Source organism: Balaenoptera musculus, chromosome 20 (genome assembly GCF_009873245.2).
Source record: "Balaenoptera musculus isolate JJ_BM4_2016_0621 chromosome 20, mBalMus1.pri.v3, whole genome shotgun sequence".
Lineage (NCBI taxonomy): Eukaryota > Metazoa > Chordata > Mammalia > Artiodactyla > Balaenopteridae > Balaenoptera > Balaenoptera musculus.
The window spans coordinates 48,838,846-48,864,157 of record NC_045804.1 but is presented as its reverse complement, the minus strand read 5'-3'; the positions used below and the strand labels follow the sequence as shown (position 1 = coordinate 48,864,157).

Genomic DNA, 25,312 nt, shown 5'->3' with positions numbered 1-25,312 from the left:
AGTGAGGAGAATCCCTAAGCTCATCATAACCGAGAATAAAGAGATAAGACCCATTTCACTGCCAAAGAACTTCACAGAGCCGATGGAACCAATATGGTGAATCTAAAGCTTGGGGATCTGTCCAGAGTTCTGAATCACTCAAGCTCAGTAATCCAGACCCCATTTCTGGCTGGGACACCTCCTCCTGCCTTATTTGATTATTTTATGTGATCTATTTAACACCACTTACCAAATCCTTACTATGCACTGAGGTTGTTATAAGTGTTTTACAAATACAAATTCATTTAATTCTCATAACAATACTAAAAAAGTACAATTATTATTATCTCCATTTTATAGACAAGGAGACTGAAGCATGGAATAGTTCAGTAACTGGCCGAAGGTCACTGGCTAGAGCCAGGATTTAAACCCAGATATACTATTTCAAGAGTCCTAAAATCCCGCCCTCCTGATGGCCTGCCTGCCCTGGACATCCTGTATTGGCTGCCCAAGCACCACACACAACCAGACAATTTCCTGAACCCGGTGTGTTCCATCTGGGCATGGTTGACGCCTCTAGGCAGCATCGTGCTCTGGGCAGAGCCCTGCCTGGGTTCCAGTCCTGAGCTGCTACACGTGAGCCTGTACCTTTACAGATGTCCCTCAACTGTTCCTATTCTCTTATTGCTTAAATGGGAATGACAGCTCTGGTTCCACAACTCTTTCTAGCAAACTTTCATGAGGACAAGTGACATAGTAAATTTGAAAAGGCTACGCAAGCCAAAATGCTGTAAACAAATATCAGGTAGTAGTATTCTTGGGGAAGCAGGATCACCAGGGGTTAAGAGCTCCATTCTGGGGTCAGATTGACTCTTTGCAGTCCTGGATGCACCATTTGCTAGCTGTCTGGCCTCGGACAGTAACTTATGCTGTATGAGCCTCCACTTCCTCATCTATAAAACGATACCATAGTAATGCCCACGTCACAGAATCGCTGTGAGGATTAAATCAGACAATGAGATAATGAAGGTAAAGCATGTGTAAGCATGACTAGCACACAGTAGGAGCACAGATGTGGATAACAGCACAGGAAGATGATGGTACCACCACTACCACCACCACCAGAGCATGTGGAGTTATGCCCCGGTTCCAGTTATGCTGCTGCCTACCCCTATGTCATTTTGTCCCAGCTTCAGGGTGGGGTCGTCAGGGTCAGCCTGTAGCCCACCTTGAGTGCCTATGTCTCCTGGCTCAGTTACCCAAGCGTGCAGTTTTCTGCTTGTTCGTTTAACATTCGTTCTACAACGGAGGGATTCCTGAGCAGCTGCTGTATGCAGTGTGAGACACGACCTCCATCCTGTAGGAATTCAGCTTTGTGAAAAAACACAATGGGAAATTGACACAGTCAGATGAGTGAGCTGGGGCTCCTGGTCCAGGGCTGGGTATACAGCAGGTGCTTACACGTCCTAGATCCTGGATTTTCTATAATGCGTAATCCCTATCCCACGGTGTATGTGAGGCTTTCAGAACCCCGAGAGGCTTCAGCATCTTCTCCCTCTTCCTTGTATCTGTATGACCCACCTCCATCTCTCCCTCTCTGTCTTCTGTCTATCTCTCTAGGAAATGTATCTCCTCTCAGACTCTCCCCGTGTTCCTCTCTGCTTGATGCCCATCCCTGACCCACTCAGACCAGGTCCCTTTCCATTGATCTCTGTCCCTCTGGGTCCTGGGGTTTCTCTGTCCTCTCTGCCGTGTCTGTCCCTCCCTCTGGGCCTCGATCACGATTACTCTTGCTCTGGCTCTGTCTTTATCCCAGAAACCTGTCTCTCTCCTCTCTCTGGGTGGCTGTGTCTCTTTCTTGATCTCCTCTCCTTCTCTGAGCTTCTCTTTCTTTCTCTGGGGGCCTGGCCCTCAGGAGCTTTCCATCTCTGCAGGCCTTCTTGGTGTCTCTGATCTCTCTCTCTCCTGGGTCACTGTCTCTCTTTCAACTCTCTTGGTGTGGCTCTCTTGGCGTCTCTCTTGGTGTGTCTGTGTGTGTGTGCATGTGTCCCTCTCTCCCATCCTCTCTGAGTCTCTCTTGCTCTCTCTCCCTCTCTGCTTTCTCGTATTTTCCCTGGCTTCCCTTGCAACTCTCTGCGGCTCCCCCCACCCCGCCCCAGGCTTCAGCCTGCCTGTCTCTGCAGCTTGCTCCCCGGCCCCCCACCTCACAGACGAGATTTCTCTCCCTCTCTGGGCCACTCCTCTGCCCCTGCGCTCAGTACTCAGCCTTAGATCTTCACTCTGGCAACAATGGGCTTGTCCCTGAGCGGCAGCAAGAAACACACACACACACACACACACACACACACACACACACACACACACCACACACACGGAAGCAGACGAGAAAGCTCCTTTTGGAGTCACTCAGGAGAACCAGGGAGACGCGTGCCTCAGCTCTGAGCCTCTGCTCTGTTTCCCCTCATTGTAGTACGAGACTCCCATGGAGGCCAAAGGCCGCAAAGGGCTTATCTGAATAAATGTCCTGGTTATTGACTTTGCTTTTCGACTTCTGGTGACTGTTCCCTATGTGCCGATGCTCAACCCCGGTGACCCCTGGTGTGGACAGAGTTTTTGCATCTACTTCGACCCCCCCTGAGCCCCAGTCCCTGCCCATTCTAGGTGCCAGGCTCAGCCTCACCCACCAGTACCACGCCCCTGGCCTTGACCTCAGACTGACTCCGACCCTGAACAAAACCTGGATACAGTGAAAGCCTTTCTTCCTACCCTGGGGGCTCTGTGTCTGCTGGACCCACAGGACTTCAAAGCAGGGAACCTCCTTGTCCCGTGCTAGGCAGGCTTCACCTGCAGCTCATGGAGGCGAGAGCTCGGTCACCTTCCGCCATCAGCCGGTCCAGGTCCCTCCATCACTCCTTGCCTGAGGCCTACAGGCCAGTCTCTCCACGGACCAGATATGTGCTACTCTGGGGCCTCTGGGACACAAGATTGCTAACCTCCGCGACTGGGGACCGATCGCCCCATGCCCCACCTACGGCCGTACCACCACCCTCTCTTCATCGCAAGGGGGTCCCCACTCAGCCCATTCCCAGAAGCCTTTGGGGCAGCTCCTTGGCATTTGCTTCTCCACGTCCCCTACCCTAATGAGAGGGAGGGTCAGGGGTCAGCAACACACCTGTGCTTTGCTTCTCCGAGGGCTCCTTTGCCCAGCTTCCCAAAGCGACATCCTCCACTCCAGCCACGAGACAAACCCTGTACCCCTGCTGCGCTCCAGAGGGGGGACCCGGGGTCCAGAGGCTCAAGACGCGCCTGAGGTCAGACAGTGGCCAGTCACTGCCCCAACCCTGAGGAAAAGCTGGCTGCTCTGACCCCAGATGACCTGCGCCACTGCCCTCTACTCTCAGAGGTTCTGAGTTCTGCGTCTCCGGTGTCCTGGAGCAGGAGCAGGGGTCCACAGGGCCGCTCCAGAGCCTGGGCAGGAAAGCACACCCAGAGGCTACCGGGCCGGGTCTGCCCCCCCGCACATCGCTGAGCAGGCGCCCCCTTGCTCACTCTGGCCACGCCTGCCTTCCTATTCACTCCTTCGGGAACAGCTTCGCACTGGCTGTTCCCGCTGTCCGGAACACTACTCCCCCAGATCCTCACCTGCCTCGTTTCTTGCTATGCAGCTCTCAGGTCAAGGCCACATCCGCTGGGGGCCTCCAAATTGCCCGTTCACTCTATCACAGTCCCTTATGTTACACTGCGGGGGGAGTGCCTCTATTTTTTTTTAACGGCATTACTAAAGCTATCACTGACATTCAATACACTACACGTATTTAAAATGTACAATTTGGGAATTCCCTGGCGGTCCAGTGGTTGGACTCGGCGCTCTCACTGCCGAGGGCCCGGGTTCAATCCCTGGTCACGGAACTGAGATCCCGCAAGCTGCACAGTGCGGCCAAAAAAAAAAAAAAAAGTACAATTTGATAAGTTTTGACCTATGTGCACACCCAGGAAACCATCACCCTAATCAAGATAGTGGACATATATCCATCACACCCAGAAGTTTTCTCCTGTCCCTTTTGATCCCTCCTCCCCACCCCCAGGCAACCACTGATCTGCTCCTGTTGCCATAGACTCGTTTGCATTTTCTAGAGTTTTCTATAAATGCAATCATAATATGCACTCTTCCTCAGTCTGACTCTTTTTCACTCAGCACAATTATTCTGAGATTCATCCGTATTGTTGTGTGTATCAGTTCATTCCTTCTTATTGCCAAGTGGTATTTCATGAATACTGAATACGTGAATGTACCGCAATTTGTTTATTCATTTACCCATTGATGTACATTTGGGTTGTTTTCACTTTGGGACGATCATAAATAAAGCTGCTATAAACATTCAGGTACATGTCTTTAGGTGGACATATGTTTGCTTACCTCTTGTGTAAATACCTAGGAGTGGAAAGGTAGTTAACTATGATTAACTTTTTAAGAAGCTGCAATCTGTTTTCCAAAATAGCTGTCCCATCGTACGTTCCCACCAAGCAGACTTTAAAAGTCCCAATTCTTCCACATCCTGGTCAGTTGTCTTAATTAGTCATTCTAATAAGTATGAGGCAGTATCTCATTGTGGCTTCACTTTACCTTTTCCTAATAACTAACAATGTTGAGCATATTTTCATTTTTCACCTTTCATTTTTCATTTATCTACCTTCTTTGGTGAGGTGTCTATTCCTCTGCATTATTTTATTTATGGAAACTATCAATAGAACTCACTTGCTTGTACGTTGTCTTCCCACCTGTCACCACTAAACTGTAAGCTCCATGGGGGCCAGGACAGTGTCCCTTGCCCTGCATCCCCTACACCTGGAATAGGGGGATGGACAGATGCTCAATAAATACTTGAGAGAGTAAATAAATGACTCTGAATTCTAGTCCCTGCTCTGCCTGACCCTTTGTGTGACCCTCAACAAGTTTCCCAGTTCTTTGGCCTCAGTTTTCCAGCCTGTAAAATGAGGTCAGGGTGTTGAACTCAAAGACCTTGAGGGCCCCCTAGCTCTGACATGGGTTTGAGGCATGTCCCCTCTTGGCCACCATGGGTTTCCCTCACTCTGCACTCCAACCTTGCTAAACTGTGGCTCCCCAGATACCCTTTGACTGTATTGACAGGACAGGGAGTGGTGCTTCTTCTGGGTCTGGGAGCCTGGACCCCATCACCCATCCTGCAGCATCCAATCACGGGTACCAGCCGCCCTGAGGCCCCATGCCTGCTGCCACAGCCCAGGGAGCTGGCATCCTGCCCAGGGGATTGTTATGGTCCCGGATAGCTCCATACTCCTACCTGACTTCCCCCCAGTCCCTCCCATGCCTTACATGCACAACCAGAGCCCCCAGAGCCTAAGGGTCTTCCTCTGCTACTAGACCATGAGCCATGAAGGTCTCTTGTCCCACCAGCTAAACCCTAGTGCTGGACAAGTGGGATGGAGCTGAAGGAAGAAAGGGAGGGAGGAGGGCCCCATTTTCAGTAATAAGTCGAAGAAAAAGGCCTGACCTGGACACTAAGCTCCTGGGCTCCAGCCCCTCTGCCCCCACCTCGCTGTGTGATCTTGAGAGGTCCCTTCCATGCTCTGGCCTCTGTTCCTGACAATGTGGCTCCACCACGGCTGGAGGTGGAACTGCAGAGGCAGCAGGATGCAGGTGGGGACAGAGACCACACCCAGGCCAGGGTCAGGGCTCAGCCTGGGCTGGAGAACAGAGGCAGGGAGGTGACCCTTCAGAGCACGCCCAGAAAGCCGGACACTCATGGCCTGGCCCCAGATGCTGAGAAAGCTCTTGGGAGCAGAGAAGGAGGATGCCTTTACCTCTTACTGCCCTGAGCGGAGGAAATACGCAAAAGCCTTGCCCAGGGAGACCACAGGGAACAGACAGGAGGTGAGGAGTTGGCAATGCAGAACCAAAGAGGTTCCAGCAGCCTGTGGGCGGGTCTTGGGGCTGAGCGCTACAGATGCTCTGGGAGAGGTGACATAGGAAAGGTTCAGAGACATGAGGTTCAGAGGTCTGGTAGGAAGTGCTGAAAGGTGGAAGACAGGGAAAGAGATGGGAGAGTGTGTGATCCTGGGATAGTGGAGAGAAGGAGAGACGGAGGTGAGGAGAGCGGGGAGGAGATGAAACAAAGGAATAGAAGAGAAGGTGGGGCCACCCATAAGAGAGGAGTGAGAGGTGAGGCCAGTTTAGGAACTGCAGACAGAGCAGTGAGATCATGGGGGCAGAGGACAGAACGCTGAGGGTCCGCAGGGAGGGAAGCAGGTTGGATCCACAGCTGCTCAAAAGGAAAGCAGGTGCATAAGGCCCATGGGGATGGAGATGGAGCTGACCAGCGCCACCCGCAGACGCCTCCCGCAGGGAGCCATCATCGTCATCTGCGAATGCAGAGCCCTGATGAACTACAAAAATATTTTAAATGAAAGTGTTCTAAGCATCAAAATATTGAAGCCGTTGTTGTCACACTTTGGGTTAGTTGCTATGGAGAAAGTCAGCCCCGGCTGCCACTCCAATCAGACGCCAGTGGGAGACAGGAAAGAAGCCCCAAATGGGCTGGTTTGGGGTTGGCATCAGGGAGGGGGTACTCCATCCAGAGTCAAGAATGGGGGAGGCTCAGGCTGGGGCAGCGTCCCACTGCCCAACCCCACCGTGCCTCCCCGAAAATCACCTGAACTGGATACAGTTCCATTTCTGGAGGCACCGAGCTGATAGGGAAACTGAGGCCCAGAGAAAGTGAAAGACTTGCCCAAGATCACAGAACGAGTCAATGACACGGCTGAGACCATGTCCCAAGTGTCCTGCTCTGGGTCCTGGGGTCTTGCCAGCGCATGCTCTGTTTCTCTTTCAAGACCCCATTCAGCCAGTACTTCAAAGCTGGCCCCATCCCAGAAGTAAGTCAATCCCCCAAATATGGTGACTTCCCAGAGTGGAGCTGAGCCAGCCAAGTGAGACTTGGGGACCCTCCTAGCCTGGAGACCCTCCTAGGCTTGTGCGTCTCACCCACCCTGGCACGGCCCAGGCCAGCATGACTGTGAGGGTCCTCTCTCCTGAAGTCCAGGCAGACTCTGCCTTCCACTGGTCCCCTGCCCTGCACGTCCTCATCTCTGAGACCGTGCTCTCTGCCTGAAATGCCCACCCCATCTGGTGCCCTCTTCTCCAATCCTTGTAATGTTTCTTGTTTTCCCATCCTCACTTAGATAGCACCCCCTGCTATGTCCGGCAGGCAGGCCATGCACCCAGCACTGAAATGCAGAGCTGATGTCCTCCCCTCCCTCGTCTCTCCCCTGAACATCTGCAATAATCTAACTCGTCCGCATCTCCACTCCAGCTCCCCCTCCCGTCTGTGGGCTGACCTTGAGAGTCACCTACTGGGTCACATGCAGCCTCATCTCCTTTCCCCCTCCCGCACGGGCCTCCAGTTCCCGGAAGGCCCCCTCTTTCCTGCTTCAGCACCATCATACCTGCTGCGTCTTCTGCCTAAGGCTCTTTCCTCCCACTCTTCTTCTAGCCAGCTCCTATCCTCAGTGCTGCAGAGAGGATATTAAGGACCTCCCCAGCCTAAATCAGGTACCCCCATCATCACTCTTTCTATTAACACTTGGTGCTTTTTACTCAGAGGTATTAGTTCCCATTTGTGACTGTATTTTTCTTTATGTAATTGTTTGACGTTTGCCTCTCCCACTAGACTATCAGCTGGATGAGGGCAGTGGCCACGCCTATCTGTTTACTGCAGTATGGTAAGCGCCTGAAATATTGTAGGAACTCAGCAAATATCTCAAAGAGTGAATGACTGGACGCTGAGCCCCAGCCCTGAGGGGACTCACAGATTGGGTAATAATGAAGCACGGAATTGCAGTGTCTGAGTGGGGAGAGATACTAACTCCCAACAGGGATCCCCTTCTTGGAGCTTCTAAAAAGGTCACCCAGACAATGATGGGACAATGAGATTCACTCACCTCTAGCATCAAAGAATTCATCATCAGAGCTTTCCACTGAGTCGCTGAGGACATTTCGAAGGTGCCAGGGGGCACCACCGCCCGGGGGAGGGCCACCTGCCAAAGGAAACACACCTGTTAGCCAAGCTTGAGGCCGTGTCCTGGCATGAAGGAGGTAAACCCAGACTGCCCCTGGACCAAGGTTTAGTCGGCATCCTGCACGTCCCTGCCCTCCTGACTTCAAGTGCACAGCACCTCACAGAGCCCTCCCACCGCTATGCTCTCATTTAAGACCCAAATTCCTTTCTGAGACGGCTCAGTGGGGCACGAACGAGGGTGCCCATTTTGCACACACCAAAACCGAGACCAGAGGTAGTTAAGAGATGTTGCCAAGGTGACACGGTGTATCAGGAAGTATCAGGTAAGTTTTGCTGTGTTAATAAATGATCTTAAAACAATAATGCGGGCTTCCCTGGTGGCGCAGTGGTTGAGAATCTGCCTGCTAATGTAGGGGACATGGGTTCGAGCCCTGGTCTGGGAAAATCCCACATGCCGCAGAGCAACTAGGCCCGTGAGCCACAATTACTGAGCCTGCGCGTCTGGAGCTTGTGCTCCACAACAAGAGAGGCCGCGATAGTGAGAGGCCCGCGCACCGCGATGAAGAGTGGCCCCCGCTCGCCGCAATTAGAGAAAGACCTCGCACAGAAACAAAGACCCGACACAGCCATAAATAATAAAATAAATTAATTAATTAAAAAAATAATAACGGTTCATTCCTCACTCACACACAGGTAGGAAGGGGGCTCTGGCCATGGCGGTCACTCAAAGACCCCACCTTATGATGCCAGCATCTCGAATCGAGACTTCAAGTTCTGCAGAAGCTGGGGAGGAGAGCACAGAAAGGCACGCCCAGTCGTAAACGAGTCTTCCCACACGTGACAGACTTCTGCTCCTGTCATTGGCCAAAGCAAGTCACGTGACCAAGCCCAGCTTTAAGAGGGTGGAGGGAGGAGAAGCAGACACCCGGAAGGGCACTAGTGATGTTCGTTGCACACGTGTGCAGGCCAGGGAAGGACTGCAGCCTCCCCTGGGGAAAAAGCCCCACACTAAGAGAAGGGGGACCTGAACTTGAGTTCCACCCCGTCTCTGCCACTTGCAACCTCTGCGGCCATTTCTCTCCATACCACAGCCTCAGTTTCCCCTTCTACAAAATATCGGCAACAATCAATCCCGAGCTCGAAGGATCAGAAATAACGCATGCTCAGCGCCTCTATTTCGGGGGCGCTCAGTGATGGTGACTGCTATTATTATTAATATCTGCAGAGGCCAGGACATGGGCTGAGAGGTTCTCCAGAGCAGGCAGGAGCAAGTGCACATAGAGAACGTGGCCCCTTGCCCTGAACTCAGCCTCAACGCACCTCCTGCCCCGTGACCAGGGGGAGGAAGGCCAGAGGCAGAGCTGGGTCAGAAGCCTCTTCCCCTGCCCCCCATTCTCAGAGCCCCCTTTACTTGGCACTTTGGGGCTCTCATGGAACCAGCTGGCGCCCGGCACATCCAGGAACCCCTCCACCTGCTCCCTGGACACGTGCACTACTGGAGATGGCAGATGAATTCCAATCTAATTGTAAACATTAAAACCATATAAGTGTTAGAAGAAAATTGACCTGGTAATTTTCCTGAGGAAATAATCAGAGAAGTATACAAAGATGGCAATATATAGTTGATCATCTTGGTGTTCTGGTAATACCAGTAAACTGGAAGAAATCCCAGTGTCCATCCACAGAGGACCAGACATACATTCATACACAGTCATCAAGGGAATTCTTTGCAACTGGTAGGAAATCAAGTAGCTCCTTATGTTTTGACATGGAAAGATGCCCACGGAGTATGGGTAGAAGAAAAAAAATGCACATTGGTCCCAGAACCGTAGGTATCTTTTGACCCCATTTTTGAAAAATATACTTATACCTGCACGCTGAGGATATGTACAGCATGTAAGTTAAGAACTCAGGGTCTGAGGTTGGAAGAGGCCTAGATTCAGGCTCAGGCCCTTGCCTCTTAGAAGCTGTGTGATGTCAAGTGTGTCCCTTCACCTCTCTGTGCCTCATTTTCCTCAGCTGTAAAGTGAGGAAAGCTCATACCTGCCCCATGAGCTTATTGTAAAGATGAAATAAAATACATCGAGGTGCTTAGCACAGGGCCTAGCATATAGCAAGTGCTCACAACAGTAATTATTATATAAATATACTCACACATGCATTAAAATGTCTGGAAGGACAGGCACCAAAACATCAATAGAGATTATCTCTACAGAGTAGAATTTGATAAGAAGCAGGGGAAACTCAATTTTTACCCTGCACATATAATTTCATATGACTATTAATTTTATAAATTCATCTTATCGGTTCTAAGACGTACATTTTTTTCACACTTCAACATCTTTAAAATTGGGGTGTGTCTTACATGATGGCATGTCCTCATTTAGTTGGCATTGTTTATTCTTTCCTGGGGTATAGAAAATAATGATGCATCTTACAATTGACTGCATCTTAATCAATGGAAAACAGTAAAATCGCCATGCACACAAGGTACGTCTTCCTCCGTATGGCCCTGGCCATCCAGTACATGTGGGTTCTTGCATCAGCAATGCCCCCTACCTCAGTTTCCCCGTCTGTGCAATGAGGGAACCTGACAGAGACTTTCCCCTGAAACTTTGCAACTCGGACTGATGTTTGAGGAGCCAGTCTGGCACATAGTAGATGTGGATGAACCAGTGAGAGGTGGGCATTCCCCCCGCCATGCCTAGATTGCCCATCACGATGCAGTCCTCAGAAAATCTGCTGCAGCCTCAGCTCACCCAGTCACCCTGCAGGATGCTGGCACTGTTCCCTGCCCTGAGCTCAGACCTCAGAACGTAAACTGTTCCTGAAGGGAGAGGCCAGCACAGGTCAGCCCAGGGACTCAGCCCTCCTGCCTGTCCCTCCTGCCCCACCCACCACAAACTCCCAAACACACACCCAGCTTGAGCTCCATGGCTTGGAGCCAGGCCAAAAGCACTTTCTGAAACACAGAAAAGGCAGAGGCCACAGGAAACACTGACCTCCGAGTCACTTCTAGGTGTAAAGCTGGGTCTGCCCTACACTCCCTGTGGGGGACCCTCTAAGCTTTTGATTCTCACCAGCAGTGTGGATGGCATGACAGACTGATCAGCAATTTCCTGCCCGTGACCCCTGGATTTATTGCAAGGGAGTCTGAAAATCCAGATTCACCACAACTGAGTATTTCTAACGTGGATATGGGACCGTTTCCCAAATGTATGTGGGGGGAAGTTCTAGCTAGTGCAACAAGACAAGAAAAAGAAATAAAAGGTATACATGTTGGAAGAGAAAAAACAAAACTGCTTTTATTCTCAGATGGCATGATTGTCTATCTAGAAAACAAAAACTGCAAAATCTTCAAAAAAAGAACCTACTGGAACTAATAATTGAGTATAGCGAGATCGCAGGATACAAGGTCAAAATACAAAAGTCAGTTGCAATCCTGTATGTCAGCAATGAACTGGAATTTGAAATCTGAAAAACAATACCATTTACAATAGTATCAAAATAAAATAAAGAAGTGCTTAGGTATAAATCAAATGTATGTGAAGATTTCTGTGATTCAAAAAATACAATCACTTAAAATTCTTCTTGATTTTACACTAATTTTATATGTTTTCTCATATAAACCTATCCCTTTTATAGATGCTAAAGGTATAAAAACTATCAGACGTCCTATATCAATGTGCAAATATCCCCTGCTGTCCAAATCTATCCCATTACTAAGAAAGCAAGAATCAGGAGAGTCAGGACAGTCATATCAGCCTCATCTACTTGGTTCCTGAGTTTTGGATGGTGAGCAGCAAAGGTTAAGTAGCGATGGGTTTGTCTGAAGATGTATCTGAGTCGATTTGGGTCCTGAGTTTGAATAGTGAGGGTTCAGCAAGAAGGTCCTGGTTATGGTGGGGTCTCATACCTGTACAGTATATACTCCACCTGAGAATGAAGAAGGGCAAGGATATTCCTGCCAACCTCTCCCTCCTAAACAGAGTGTGTGCTGGAGCCTGAGGAAAAGAGGAGAGCTCTGGAAGTTGTCCCTCCCTCACTCCCACCACCACATCCATCCTTGCAGGCCACCATCATCTTAGGTCACCGCAACACCCATAACATGTGTGACGGGCTGGCCTTGGGAGAATCCCAGCGGGGAGAACCCGCCGGCAGGGAAGGCTGCAGGGAGGCCAGTTCAGCTCCATTTGAGGAGATGTTCTCCCAGCTAGAGGTGGGCAGAGAGGGAAGGGGCTTCTGGGTGTCAAAGGGAGCTGTCCGTCCTGCAAGGCACTGTGTGAGATGCTAGGGACACTGAGGTGAATAAGAGGGACAGGGCGGGGCCCTGCCATGGGGCCCTCCCAGCGCTTACACTCTGCGGGGTGTGGGTGATGGTGGCAGTGGGCAGGGAAAGCAGACCTGGAACAAGGAAGCAGCAAAGATCATTTCAGCAGCAGAAAGTGCTGGGAAGAAAGTAAAACGGTCCCTTCCTACCTCCACCACGTCCTCCTTCCTTGAGTGTCTCCTACGGTGTAATTACAGGCTGGAGAATAGACAGGCATGAACGCGTGGATCTGTACATCCGCCGAGGGATGACGAAAAGGGCGATCGGCCCCGTCATCAAAAGAACTCTGTCACCTGTTCGAGTTATAAACGCTGAACCAGCGCTGTTTCTCCTTCCACGTGAACCCTTCACCTGATTGTTGACTCTCCTTTGTGGCTGAAATCTACAGTTGATTTTCTCTTCAAAGGCATCTTTTATCTGGTTTACTTTTATCTTCTTTGTTTTCAAAATGCATACCTGCACTGGTTTTTAAATACACACTATAAGTCTGTTTAAACCTGCTACAGTCCCTCCCTCCTTGCAAACAACCTCTGGAAAGGTAGGTATGTGGAGGGATCTCAGTTATCTACCCTGGTGTAAAAAAGAACCTATAAGAACGGATCATGTTAAGAAGCAGCCGTCACCTGGCTCCTGGGTGGAAGATGTTCCCTTCGTCTCTTCCTTCAGGGTGCAGGCTTTTTAGTGAACGGCAAAGATCATACTTCAAAAAAGGAAAACAGTGATAGACAGAGTATCTTGGGAGGGGGTGTGAGGGGGAAGACTTTTCTGAAAAGGTGTCAGATCAGTGGAGACTTGAATGATGAGAAAGAGCCAGACATGCTAAGCGCGAGTGTGTACATCTGTATGTGTATGCATGCTCCTGGCACACGCGTGTGGGATGGACAGACAGAGGAGGAGGATGAGAGCCTGTGATAAGAGCTGGAACAAGTGACGGAGGGGGAGACAGGTGTAAGGGGAGGTGAGAGAGGAAATGGAGCCAGACCAGGTAAGATTAGGGTTAAGTTTAGGATTAGGATAAGGTAAGGGGTTGCCTGCTTGCTGTGGATGGGAGCTCAGAACAGGTGGATTTTAAGGTTCCAACCTCCTCCCAGAGTCTATCACCTGCACACTTCAGGAAGAGGGAAACACAGATGCCCAAGAGGGTCAGGAAGTCTCCCAAGAGATAGGGGACACAGGTCAGGTGGCTAAAGGCCACACGTGATCTTGAGAGTCAGAGAAGGTGGGTGCCATGATCCCAGAACAGTGAGGGCAAAGGCCCAGAAGCACAATCTCCTTGAGGTGGGTCCCTGCCCTTCACCTCTCTGCATTTTCTGTGTCCAGTACAGGGTCCCAGGTGGAAGAGGGCCAAGGGGTGTTTGGCAAACAAGCTAATGAACAAAAATGATCTGCTAGCTGCTTCACAGGTATTATCTAAAGTAATCCTAACCAAGCCTCGTGGAGTGGGTGTCATGAATCCCCATCTTACAGCTCAGGAAATAAAGTTCAGAGGTGTGAAGTCATTCAACTGAGGTCATAAAGCTAATAAGTGATGGAAGCAAGATTTGAACCCAGGTCCATATGACTCCAGGGTCTGTGCTCAGGACCACCATGCTGAGTGCTCTGTAGCAGAGCTCAGGGCGCGGGGCCCAGGTCTCTTCTCTTCCCTTCCCAGGCTGCAGAGTCCCTTCCGCAACCCCAAGGCTCAGCCTACTTCTTCCAGCAGACTCTTCTGTCCCACCTTCTCTACCACACTTATTCAAAACTCTAAATCAGGGGACTTCCCTGGGGGTCAAGTGGTTAAGACTCCGCGCTTCCAATGCAGGGGGTGTGGGTTTGATCCCTGGTTGGGGAACTAAGATCCCACATGCCTCGAAGCATGGCCAAATTTTAAAAAAAACCTCTAAATCAGGATAAAGAGAAAGGGGAATATCCCAATCCTTCCCGGCAATCCAGAGAGAAACAAACGACCCTTCACACCCCACGATGTGCTGGTCCCCCAGCAAAGCTCGGGGTAGGGTGGGGGGCCTGCAGTGGGAGGGGCTGCAAGGAGCCATCCCCGCCCTCTCTCCTGGCGCATCTACCCGCCGCCATCAGGTCCAGTGCAGTCTCCTCGACCTTGTCTCAGGCCTGGGTCTCCCCAGCGTGGGTGCATCCAGAGGTCACCCACTTCCCTACCTTGGCCCTGGCTCCCAGGGACGCAGGAATAGGCAGACAGACAGATGGACAGGAGCCAGCAGTGGGTACTCTGCCCGGTACCAGGGACCCCAGGGCAGCCCGGCCTGAGGGTCAGCCCCACCAGAAGGGAGTCACCGCCCTGCTCTCAGGAGCCCAGTCTGAGGGGGAAGACATTTCACGGTGAGGAAAGCCCTGGCACAGTAAAGTGAGGGAGGCGGGTATTGGCCGACTCTTCCTGGGCCAGACCTTGGGCCAGGTGGTGCCCAGGAGGAAGGAGTTGGGGACAGAGCTGAATGGGCTCAATCCCGGCTCCTGGGTGCCAGCCTCGGGGCCCAGCCCTGCACAGCCCCTGCCCAGGGCACAGGACAAAGGAGGGGTGGGCAGCCTGGCCTCTGGGCTAAATGCCACCCCTACCTCGTCTCAGAGGTGTGGACAGGACCTCCCAGAGGCAGACACCCTGCAGGCTGAAGGGCCCAGAGGCCTTCCTGGGGGAGGAGGCCCAAGCTGAGCCTTAAAGGAAGGGTGGGCAGGGTTGGCCAGGCTGGGGCAGGGTGGGAGGGAGTAGAGACATGGGTCAAAGCAATCGGGCCATTTCCAAGAGACGCTGGATCCAGAACCTTCTCCTCAAGAGTAAGAAGTCTGGCTCATCAGAGCAAGGGAGGGGACATAGGCGTCTGCTGTGACAGCCACGGCCCTGTGGGTGTTCAAGTAACACCTACCAATTTCCAGACCTCCAGGGAGTCACAAGCACCTCTGAGCTGGCCAAGGTGGGCTGCCTGGCACTGAGCCTGCTGCCCGTGACTGTGGCCGCAGCTTCGGTGCCCGGTCCTGCCTGAGGCCACATCTGAAACCACGGCCCGACAGGCCTGCTGGATTCCAGCAATCTGTGCCTCGGAAGAGGACAGGGCCGAGGGGGAGAAAAGAGCTCGGCTGTGGGCTCATTCAGGCAGGCCCCTCATCTCCAGTCTGTCTCTGTCTCCTCTGTCTCTCTGTCTCTCACATACACACACACACACACACACACACACACACACACACATACTTAGAATCACACTTCACAGTTCTGGCCTGGGGTCCCAGGGGTCCATCCACTTGCTGGATGCAGAGTGAGAGATGCAGAGTCTGAGTTAAGGCTCCTACTGGCAGGTGGGGGGGACTCTGAAGGCCCCCCTCCTCTCTGCCCCTCCTCCCGTAGCCCTGCCTTCCTCCTCTCACTGTCAACTCTGCCACTTCTCAACTGGTGATCTTAATAAATGTCACTACACCACTCTGTGTTCAGTCTCCTCCTCTGTAAAATGGGGGTAATAATAGTCCTTCCCTAGGGTTGCTATGAAGATTACGTGAATGAATATTCGAAAAAGGTTTGGCATGGTGCCTGGCACTCAGTGCTATAAAAGGGTTTGTTAAATAACATAAATAAATCATGATATCCACGGGCCTTTCTTGGTCCTTTCACAGGTGGGAGCTCCCAAGAGTGGGCCCCTCTCCTTCTCCTCCAGCCCCTGGAATGGGAGCCCAGAGGGCAGAGTAGGAACTGCCCTCCTCACCCTGAGGCTGGAGGCTCCCAAGCCCCAACACTCTTGGGGCTGCTCCTGGTGCACGGCTGGCCCTTCTCTCCTCTCCACCGGCGCAGCTCCCTGGGGCTGTGTCTTATCTGCTCCCCAAACCTTGAGCTACCCAAGGCCAGGACCTGCTCTGTCTGCAAGCCCCTCCACCCAAAAGTCTGGGTTCCAGTAACACGTCGCCACTGGGAAGGGCCCCCCCCCACCCCCCAGCCCATACCATGTTCTTTCCCTCCAAGACTTTGCTCCTGAACGTCCTGGTACCCGAAATACCCTCCATGCCCGCCCTACCCCAGCTGAAAGCCTTCCTTGACCCCAGTGCTGGTCTGGGTGCCTGCCTCTTCCGTACTTCCATAACGTCCTTTACCTGTGCCCATCAGAGCACCAATCTGCAGACCAGGTCCAGGCCTGCCCGTCCCACTGGGCTGTGGGTTCCCCCAGGCAGAAACCCGGTAGGAATCCTCCCCAGGCCCATAGCCTCTCCCAGCCCAGGGCTGGGCACAGAGAAAGCTCTTGTTACACTCAGCATGGCCCAGCACCGGGTAGATCTCAGGAGGGCCCCCTCTCAGGGAAGTATCCCATAGGGAATGTCCTCAGGCCCCCTCTCTGGGTCAGGATGAGTCTGACCAGACCAATCAGGGCCAACCAGCCCATGCTCAGCCTTCAAGGGGCTATGGGGCCACCCAGGGAGAAACAAGAGGCCAGGAGAAGCTGATTCCAGAAAAAGGCATTATTGAAGGAAACCAGTGCTGGTTGGGGGTGGTTGCTATAGAAACATGTCCTAACTATCTCCCAAACTGCTGTATGCGCCACTGATGAGCTCGTGTGCTGGGCTGTTTCAGGGCACATGCCAGGAGTCCCAGAAGGGCCTGTGTGCTGGGGCTCCCAGCACCTGGAGCCCAGATCCTGGAGGACCCTGAAGGAATCCAGCTTCCAGGGGACCCACGTAGCTCCATCAGTCCAGGGGTGGACTCAAGAATTGAGGCTGAGGCTCCAGGATGCAGAATTTTCCTGAGACTATCCATGGCCCAACCTTGACCTCAACCACAGCCTAACCTCGAGCTGACCACAGATCAAGTCACAACCCCGATCCCAGAACAACTGGGACCTGAACTCAAACCAGGCCATGAAGCTGAGCACAGGCCAAGCCACACACTAAGCCTTGACCCAGTCATGGACCCAGCCACACGTTTCGGCAATGACTCAAAAAAAAAGGAATGCCTCTAGCCACCGACTGAGGCCTCACCCCGGCCATAAACAGCACCAGGCACAATCAAGGCACTGTATCCTATAACTTCAAGGTTATTTTCACAGCTAACACTAAATTCTGTACAGCATTTTACACCACTGCCAGGGATTGCACGGCCTTCACTTCCTCTATCATCCCCACGACAGCCCAGTGAGGTCAGTTCAGAAGGGCTCCGATCCCTCTTTGCGATGACAAAAGGGAAGCTCAGACGGGACCTGCCTCCCGTCATGCTCCCTGAGCCTGGGGGTGGCCTGGGGGTGGGATGACAACCCCAGTCTCCCAGCAGGACACAGTTGGGCCAACCAGTCGCTTTGGGAAAAGATGTGCTTTTGAAGACCTGCTGGTATCCTCATAAATATGCCACTTAAATACCCATTAATTACCCTGATTTAGGAGAGGATTAGTGATTAATAGCTTTGGCTATCTATTGTACTTTCATTTGCTCTGCCAGTTCGGCCCCCAACAGTTCAGAGTTGTTTGGACAATTCTCTCAAGCCCCAGATGGTCCTGCTCTGTCCCACCAGACTCTTGCTCCGTAAGGGAAGAGGCTTTCTCCTGCTCTAAAGGGAGCTCCCAGAGCACCTGCCAATTCACCACTGATGGCTCTGCCACCTGCAGGCTTCTCAGGAGGGCAGGGGAGCCCAAAGACGGGACAGAGGGGCCCTTCCGATCACCCCAGGGCCCACTGTTGGGGAACAGGGAACAGAGACCAGGAGGGACCCAGGCATCCAATCAGGGCATGGGGAGAACAGATTGGGGAGGGTCACAGAGTCAGCAGAGGATGCGGGGGGCTCCTTTAGAGCCTCCACCTCAATGAGCTGGCCGGTCTTTTTGGTAAGGTCACCAAAGGCTACCGTCAGCCTGAAGCAAGCGGCAGTAGGGGGAGCTGCTCCCACCAGCCAGGGCCAAGGTGACTCCGACGGGTCATTTGTGCTACCTGCCACTCTGGAGTTACTACAGAGCAAGGATGGGGTCCAAGGTTGCCTCTGCCCCCAGGCTCTGCATTTGGTGCCAAATCACAGCACCGGGAATTGCCAGCCGGGACCCCCGGAGGCAGGGCTGCGTAATGCTCTCACCACTGCTCCAGATTACACTGTACAAGAAGGAAACAAAAAGGCAGCAAAGGGATAAACACCACCCCACCCACCCCCCACTGGGCAGTAATGGGAAGGCTGAAAATAGCTCCTTTTACCACAAGGGATGATTTCAGAATTGCTCAGCTGAGACCAGCCTCACGGGAGGTGGGAAGTTGGAGGACCGGCGGCGGTGGGGGGGCGGGTATGGCAGGCCAAAGGGAGTTCTGATCAGGAGGGCAGCAAGCTGGACCACGGCCACAGCCGCCCCAAACCCCCCAAAGACAGACTCGTGGAACAGCTGCAGGCCCTCGAGCCCGCAGCCCGGATTCTGCACACCTAGATCCATCCCCGAGGAGGTCAGGAGCGCAGGACATGATGTGCTCTGCAAATACTGAGCCGAGCAAACACAGCATCGGCGGCAGACAGCTCAGAAGAGGCCTCTCGGATCCGCCAGAACTCAAGCCCCCTCCCAGACGGAACCCAATGCGTTCTATTTTTGCTTTCAAACCCTTGTTTGGCATCCCCGGCGGCTAACAGACGGCTGCTTCCCCTCCCCCCCGAACAGCGGGTCATCTGGGAGGGGGAACACCTTGCTGGCCTTCCCTGCCCCAGGTCCTGCGAATTAACAGGCTGACCCTCAAAACGGAAGGTGAGGCTCCAGACAAGCACACACACATCCCTCCACCAGGACACCTGCAGAGAACAGCTGGACGCCCGAGCACTCCGGTTTCCAGAGGCAGATGCATTAGCACCTGCCCCGCTGCCAGCCCTGACCGCCCCAGAACCACAAACGCCCTCCCCCGCAGGTCCTGTAGTCACCCCACACTCAGGTCACAGCCCAAGTCCCTACGTGCCACCCCCAGCCTCAGCCGGGCCCCAGCTGGAGCCGTGACCCCATCCGCGAGTGAACCTCACGAATGCCACCCTGGGGAGAGTCTGGAGGAGGCGGGGGTGGGGGCCCCACTGCAGGGGACCAGCGCCCCACCCACAGCCGCTGACAGGCAGGGGGCACCTCACACGCGCGCCCCCGGTGGCCACACGCTGTGCAGGCCTCCGCAGGCAGGCAGACGTGGGGCCCTGGAGGTGGCATTTACCTCCGGAGTGACTCACTAAGGCGCCCATTCGTTTGCGGAAGGGGCTGCAGTGTAGCATTTCCCTTCTCTTTAGAAAACAAGAATTTTAGAAGAGGGAGTATAAAGAGATTTGAGGGGAGTGCGTGGGGAGCTCAGATCCCATTTGATTTCCAGACTCATCTGTTATGCATTCTCTCCTCCCCCCCTCCCACTCCCAGCCCTTCCCCTGGGGGCCCGGGCTGCCCCTTCCACGTGGCTCCTGGCTGCAGATCTGGTGATAGGCTGGGGCCCCGGGACCCCCAAGAGGCAGGTGCTCTCCATGTCCTGGTCCTCAGCTCCCCATTTGTCCTCCATTCCCACCACCCTTGTGAGGGAGGAGAAGGGAGGAGGTGAGGGCCCAAAAGGCACAGTAAAGCCAGTGGGGAGCAAGGCCAAGAAGGAAAAGAGAGCAATGTTTGAGCTGGCGCAAACTCAGAGCTGTCCTGTCCCCCGAACTCATTCCTTCCCATTCCCCTTTTACAAATGAGGAAACTGAGGCCAGAGGGGCAGTTCAAGGGCAACCAGTGACAGAGCCAGGTCTGTTCTTTGTTACACAGTCCAACTCCTAGGAATGCTGAATCCCAGAGAAGACGAGACCTAAGTTCTAATCCCAGCTCTGCCTCTGACTTTATGTGTGACCCTAGAACCAGACACTTAACATTTCCAGGCCTCAGTTTTCTCATCCATAAAATGGGAATAACATCAGCCCTACTTCGTGATAATCCCTGACCCTCTCCCTCCCTCTCCCAAGCCTGGAATCCAGAGAGTTTCTGGGAGGCACCCAGATCCTACTGAGTAGCTCCCAGTCCTCAAAGCCTCACTGGTCTTGGAGTTCACAACCTCTGTCGTTGAAGACACCAGAGCTCAGAGAAAAACCCTTTGCCTTCTGGCCTCGGTCTCCCACTTGCATAATTAACAGGTAGGACCAGAAGACCTCCAAGCCTCTTCTAGCCATGAATTACCACTGTATACTAAGATGTATATGAGAAAACATCCCACTTCTGGCCAGTCCAACACAGACATGGCCCCAGCAAGGGGGGCCGAGCCATGTCCTCATACTCTGTGTTCCACCACTCGAACACCAGCTAGGACTGGGGCTTCATGCACTGGGGGTAGACTCTGTTTTAACTGTACTGTCTTTGACTCACCACACCACACCACAGCCAGGGCTAAGAGGCAGCAAAGGGTCTCAATCTGGGGCCTGCTAGGGCCTGCTAGGTCGGCTACTGTTACAGGTAACTCAGCAGAGGAACCAGAGACTGGCCCAAGCTCCAGCACTTCCCCGACTGCACAGAAGGCCCCAAAGGCTTCCTGGGGGCAGAGTTTTCGAAAGGCCTTGAGTTGGGACACAGGCATCTGATTTGGCCCTAGCCTTCTCCCTGGAACCTGAAAAGGTGCATTTGCAATCTCCACGCAGAAACGTGATGCTCTTCCCCAGATACACAGCGAAGCCATCCCAGCACCCTCGGCCTGGGAGTTCTGAGTCGTGCCTCAAATCTCCTGGCACCTCCCCAAAGTCCTGAGAATCCCAGAGTTGGTCCCTTTCCGAAGCTTCCAAATGTTCTGTCCTCTGAGAGCTCCGGCCACTCCCCACACCACCACCTGGGAGCCGTGAAGCAGGGGGCCCAGAAGAAGGTCTGGCTTTGGGATGGTGAGGGGGCAGCTGACTCAGCAGAACAAGGGTCCTAGCCAAAACTCTGGAAACACAGGTTCTGGGCCCAGATCTGCCACCACCTTTTTCTGTGGCCTTGGGCAAATACCTACACCCCACACCCCAGGCCTCAGTGTCCCCTCATGGTGAGGGCTTTGAACATGAGTTTCTGGAAGCGTCCTCTCAGCTCTGCCACTATAGGATCAGTATTTACTCACTCGAATTACTGGGTTTGATACAGTCCAGCCCTCTGGCTCCGCCCCTCAGAGCAGAGGCCAGCACCTGGGAGCAAATAAACTGGTTCCTCCCTCCAGCCTGGAAGGCCCAGCCCTGTGGCCCCAGCCCGGCCTCTCCAGATGGTCCTGCCCAGCCTGAGAGGTTCCAAGACCCTCTTGGCTGTTGTCTCTGTTCCTGCCCGGCGGGGCCTTCCACTTGCCCTGCCCCCGGGCGGGCAGGACACCCCTGCCAACATGCTGGGGTGTGGAGGGACGGGTAGAGGGGCCCAGGGAGGAAGGGAGGGGCCGTGCGGCTGGCAAGAACCAGCACAAACTCTTCCCAACTAAGGACAGCGCTGCCAGGCTGGCCTCGCTTTTGCCCCCCCAGGAGCAGCCAGAGGGATCTGTCAAAACACCCAAGCCTTACACAACCCTCCCATCCTCCACGCTCTCCGGAGCTCCTCTCGGCCTTCTGCACCCCCTTAGGGACGCTTCACCCCAGCCAGACAGATTTTGCCACCCTTGGGCACCTCCTCCCCACCCACCACCATTCCCACCCGCCATACCTACACCTTTCCCGTCCCACCCTCCTAGCCTCACCTGCCCGTGGAAGCCTGCCCTTGCCACCTGCCTGTCCAAATTCTGCCAGCCTTTAAGGCCCAACTTCTAGAGAAATTCGGCCTTCACTGTTTTCAAGCCACCACTGGCCTCCTCTCTGTCTGCACCGCACTTGAGGCCTGCCGCCACAGGTAGCTCTGTGCATTTCCCGGCCCCTCCCCACTGCCAGCCCTCACCTCCCTACTGCAGACTTTCATCCCCAAGGTAGGCCTCTCTCCTCCTTTGTCCACTAGACAGAGCGCTCCCTCAGGGCAGACCAATGGCTCTCCTCCTCTTGCCTTTTCTCTCAAGACTGGACACGGGGCAACCATAACGATCCTGTTCTGTGTGCTGAAATCTCCCCAGAGATTTGGTAGTTGCCCCGTTGGGGATCCACCCTCTGCCCTTTATCCAATCCTTTCTAGGACTTGATTACATTTTCTCTTGTACCTGGGTTCCCCTGGCAGCATGGAAGTCCTTTTCACTGCCTTCCTTCAGCTCCTGTGTGACACAGTTGACATGGCCATGGCTGGCTGCTCAGGCTGTGCCCTGCACAGGTCTGGGACGCATTCACTAGACTACAATGTGATGACCTTGGAGTCATGCCCTATGGTGGCCCTGAGGCCCAAGCCCCTATCTCTAGTCAGTGGCTCCCTGGACCCGTTTTAGACGGAACACCTCACAGGTCAGAGAGCACACTCCCTCATTCACAGACCAGATTCTCACAGCCTTCAGCCTCCTTTGGTTCTAATAGCACCCTCTCCCTGCCAGAGTGAAGGCCTGATCATTTCTCACTGACCATCAGCCTGTCCATCCGCGGTAGATGGTCCTGAATAGCCACCCCTGTCTGAGTTACAGCCCTTCCTTGGGCCTCAGTTTCTCTAGCTGTAAAGAGAGGGACCGGGGCTCCTACCTCCGAGGACTCCCTCTGTTCTAAAGCTCACCAGTCCACCCTAACACAGATTTGACATCCGTGCACATCACCACAAGTTGTCTTCAAGTCAGCGAGCTTAGAAGCCTTAGGAAGAGAAGGGACCTTTACAAAATGCAAAGGAGCCTGGAAGAGCTAAGAAGAGGAGGAGCGATCCCCTCTTGCTCGGGTCAATCCCAAAGGCTCCTTGGGGTGGGGCAGCTGAGTGTGGAGGGAAGAGCCTGGGTGGTTTGATCCACAGAGGAGGGCAGTCCGGCTGCCCTGAGGGAAAGGGCCAAGCACGAAACTGCAGCAGGAAAGACAAAATGTTTAGGACACCAGGCACTGATGCTCGAAGCAGAGCAGTTTTTCACCCGTCACTGGAACGAATTCCACGGACTCTCAGTCTAGAGACCAAAGGACCCACAGACCAAGGTGGAGAGGCTGGAACCAACATCTTTGTTCTGTGAGGGGGGCAACCTACGAGGGTAGCAATGGAGAAAATCTAGTACTCGGAGTCCTTACAGCCTGGGTCTACATCTAGGCTCTGCCCAGGACCCTCTGGGCCACCTGGAGGGAGCTATTTCTCCGAGTACTTGTTTCCAGATGTTTTAAAAAGGGAAGAGTAACACTTCCTGCCTCCCGGCATGGCTGTGCACATTGCCTGGTACCTCGGACAAGCAGCAATTGTTAACTGCTGTTGTGATGACAGTGCTTGGGCAGGTGATCTGTGCAAGGGGTGTGCATGCACTTGCACACACACAGGCAGCAGAGGCGCAGGGGCAGTGGGCGGGACACACACCCTGCCATGTGCCCTATGGGAGGAGCGGGGGTGGGTAAGGACCCAGGGAGACAGCCTTTCCCAGCCGCCTGGGGCGGAAAGGGGAGGGAAGTGAGAAAGGGGGTGCTTAGATGTGTTCCGTACTTGCTGTGTCTCACACAACCAGCCCCACCCCAAGGGGACTCCTCAGGGACAGAACGGGAGTGTATTCTCAGGCATCCAAATCACACACCCAGCATATGTACAGGGGCATCGGACCCGGCCCTTGGTCAGGGCAGCATTTGTGGGATAGCAGTGGATTTACACACAGCCCAGCGGTATCCAGCCCAAGTGTGTGCAGGGGCGAACTCACACTCATGCCATCACTGTCATCGCTGGTGGGTAGAGGGTGGGGTTCATGCCAGACCAATGCCGAGTCCAAGGGGATGGCATGGCACCTGCCAACGTCACAGGCTGGGTGTGAGTTCACGGTGGATTTACACATGCCAGCCTCCCAAGCCAGCCCTGCTGTGTCCAGGCTTGCTGCCATCGTCGTTCCGCCGCCCTCCCAAGGCACCATGGGCCCAGAGAGTGCAAACAGGAGCAGAGTCTCCACCACCTCCTGGTCCCAGTGCCCAGCTCGGGGCCTGGCACAAAGCAGATGTTGGTGAATGAACGTCTGGCTGAATGAATGAACGAATGACTAACGCCCACTCCCTCACATCACGGGCAACACGGCCTGTGTCTGGGGGAGGGCAGAGCCCTGGGGACCCCAGAAGAGGCCCCGCTTCAGACCTCCGCACCTGAGGCTCTGCCTCCCAGGGTCCGGGAGGGGGGAGGGGGGAACGGCTCACTAGCCGGTGCGGAGCGGGGCACCCCTCCTTCCCCAGAAGAAATCTGGGTCTCCTGACTGAGCTGGGGGCGGGGGGGGGGGGGTTGTCGCGTCCTGGATAGAGCGAGCGGCCGGACAAGGGGGCGCGTCCTGGTTGGCGCGGGGGGGCGTGGGATGGCGAGGCGGCCGCGGGACCTCGCCTTCGGTCCCCGCGCCCGGCTCTGCCCAGGGCCTCGGGAGGGCGGCGATCGCTCCCCACCGCCGGGCTGGGCAGAGGCGCCGCAGACCTGGCCCTTTCCGGCGGGGCGGCGGCGAGGGGACGCGGTGTCCCACGAGGTGACCGGGGGCGCAGGAAGGGCGCGGGGCGCGCGGAGCCCCCTCTCCACGCTCCCGGGGGCCCGCCGCGCCGCCGCCCCCTCAGTCCGCCCGGAACCTCCGCCCACCTGCGCCGGGGGCTCACCTGGGCCGGCGGCCCCCCCTCGAGACGCGCGGGTCCCTCCCCCCGCCGGCGGCCCAGCCCTCCCGGCGCCCGCCCTCACCTGCACGGCCCGCCTTGGCCATGGCCCGGGCGGCGGGCTCCGGCGGCGCTGCCCGCTCTCCTCGCGGCTCCCAGCCCGGCCCGGCCGCCCAGCCGCCTCCGGCCGCGAGCGGACTCCGAGCGCCGCGCCCCGCGCCCCCGCCCCGCTCGCCGCGGCCGCCGCCACCGCAGCCGCCCCGCCCGCCCGCCTCGCCGCCTCCCTCCCGCTCCCTTAAAGGCGCCGAGCGGCGGCCGCGCCGGCCCCCCGCGCCGCCGGGGAGGGACTGACGGAGGAAGGCGCCCAACGCCGCCCC

General features: G+C 54.6%; 1 protein-coding gene across 1 annotated transcript in view; it reads right to left on the bottom strand.

Annotated features, from left to right (window-relative positions):
• PITPNM3 (PITPNM family member 3) overlaps positions 1–25,108 on the bottom strand; it is an 89,370-nt gene extending 64,262 nt beyond the window's left edge. Inside the window, exons 1-2 of the mRNA XM_036838148.1 lie at positions 25,021–25,108; positions 7,957–8,052 (exon numbers count right to left, since the gene is read on the bottom strand). Of these exons, the coding sequence (XP_036694043.1) occupies positions 7,957–8,052; positions 25,021–25,042 (118 nt within the window). The 5' untranslated portion in view covers positions 25,043–25,108. The remainder of the gene's footprint in view (positions 1–7,956; positions 8,053–25,020) is intronic.
• Positions 25,109–25,312: the final 204 nt, after the last annotated feature.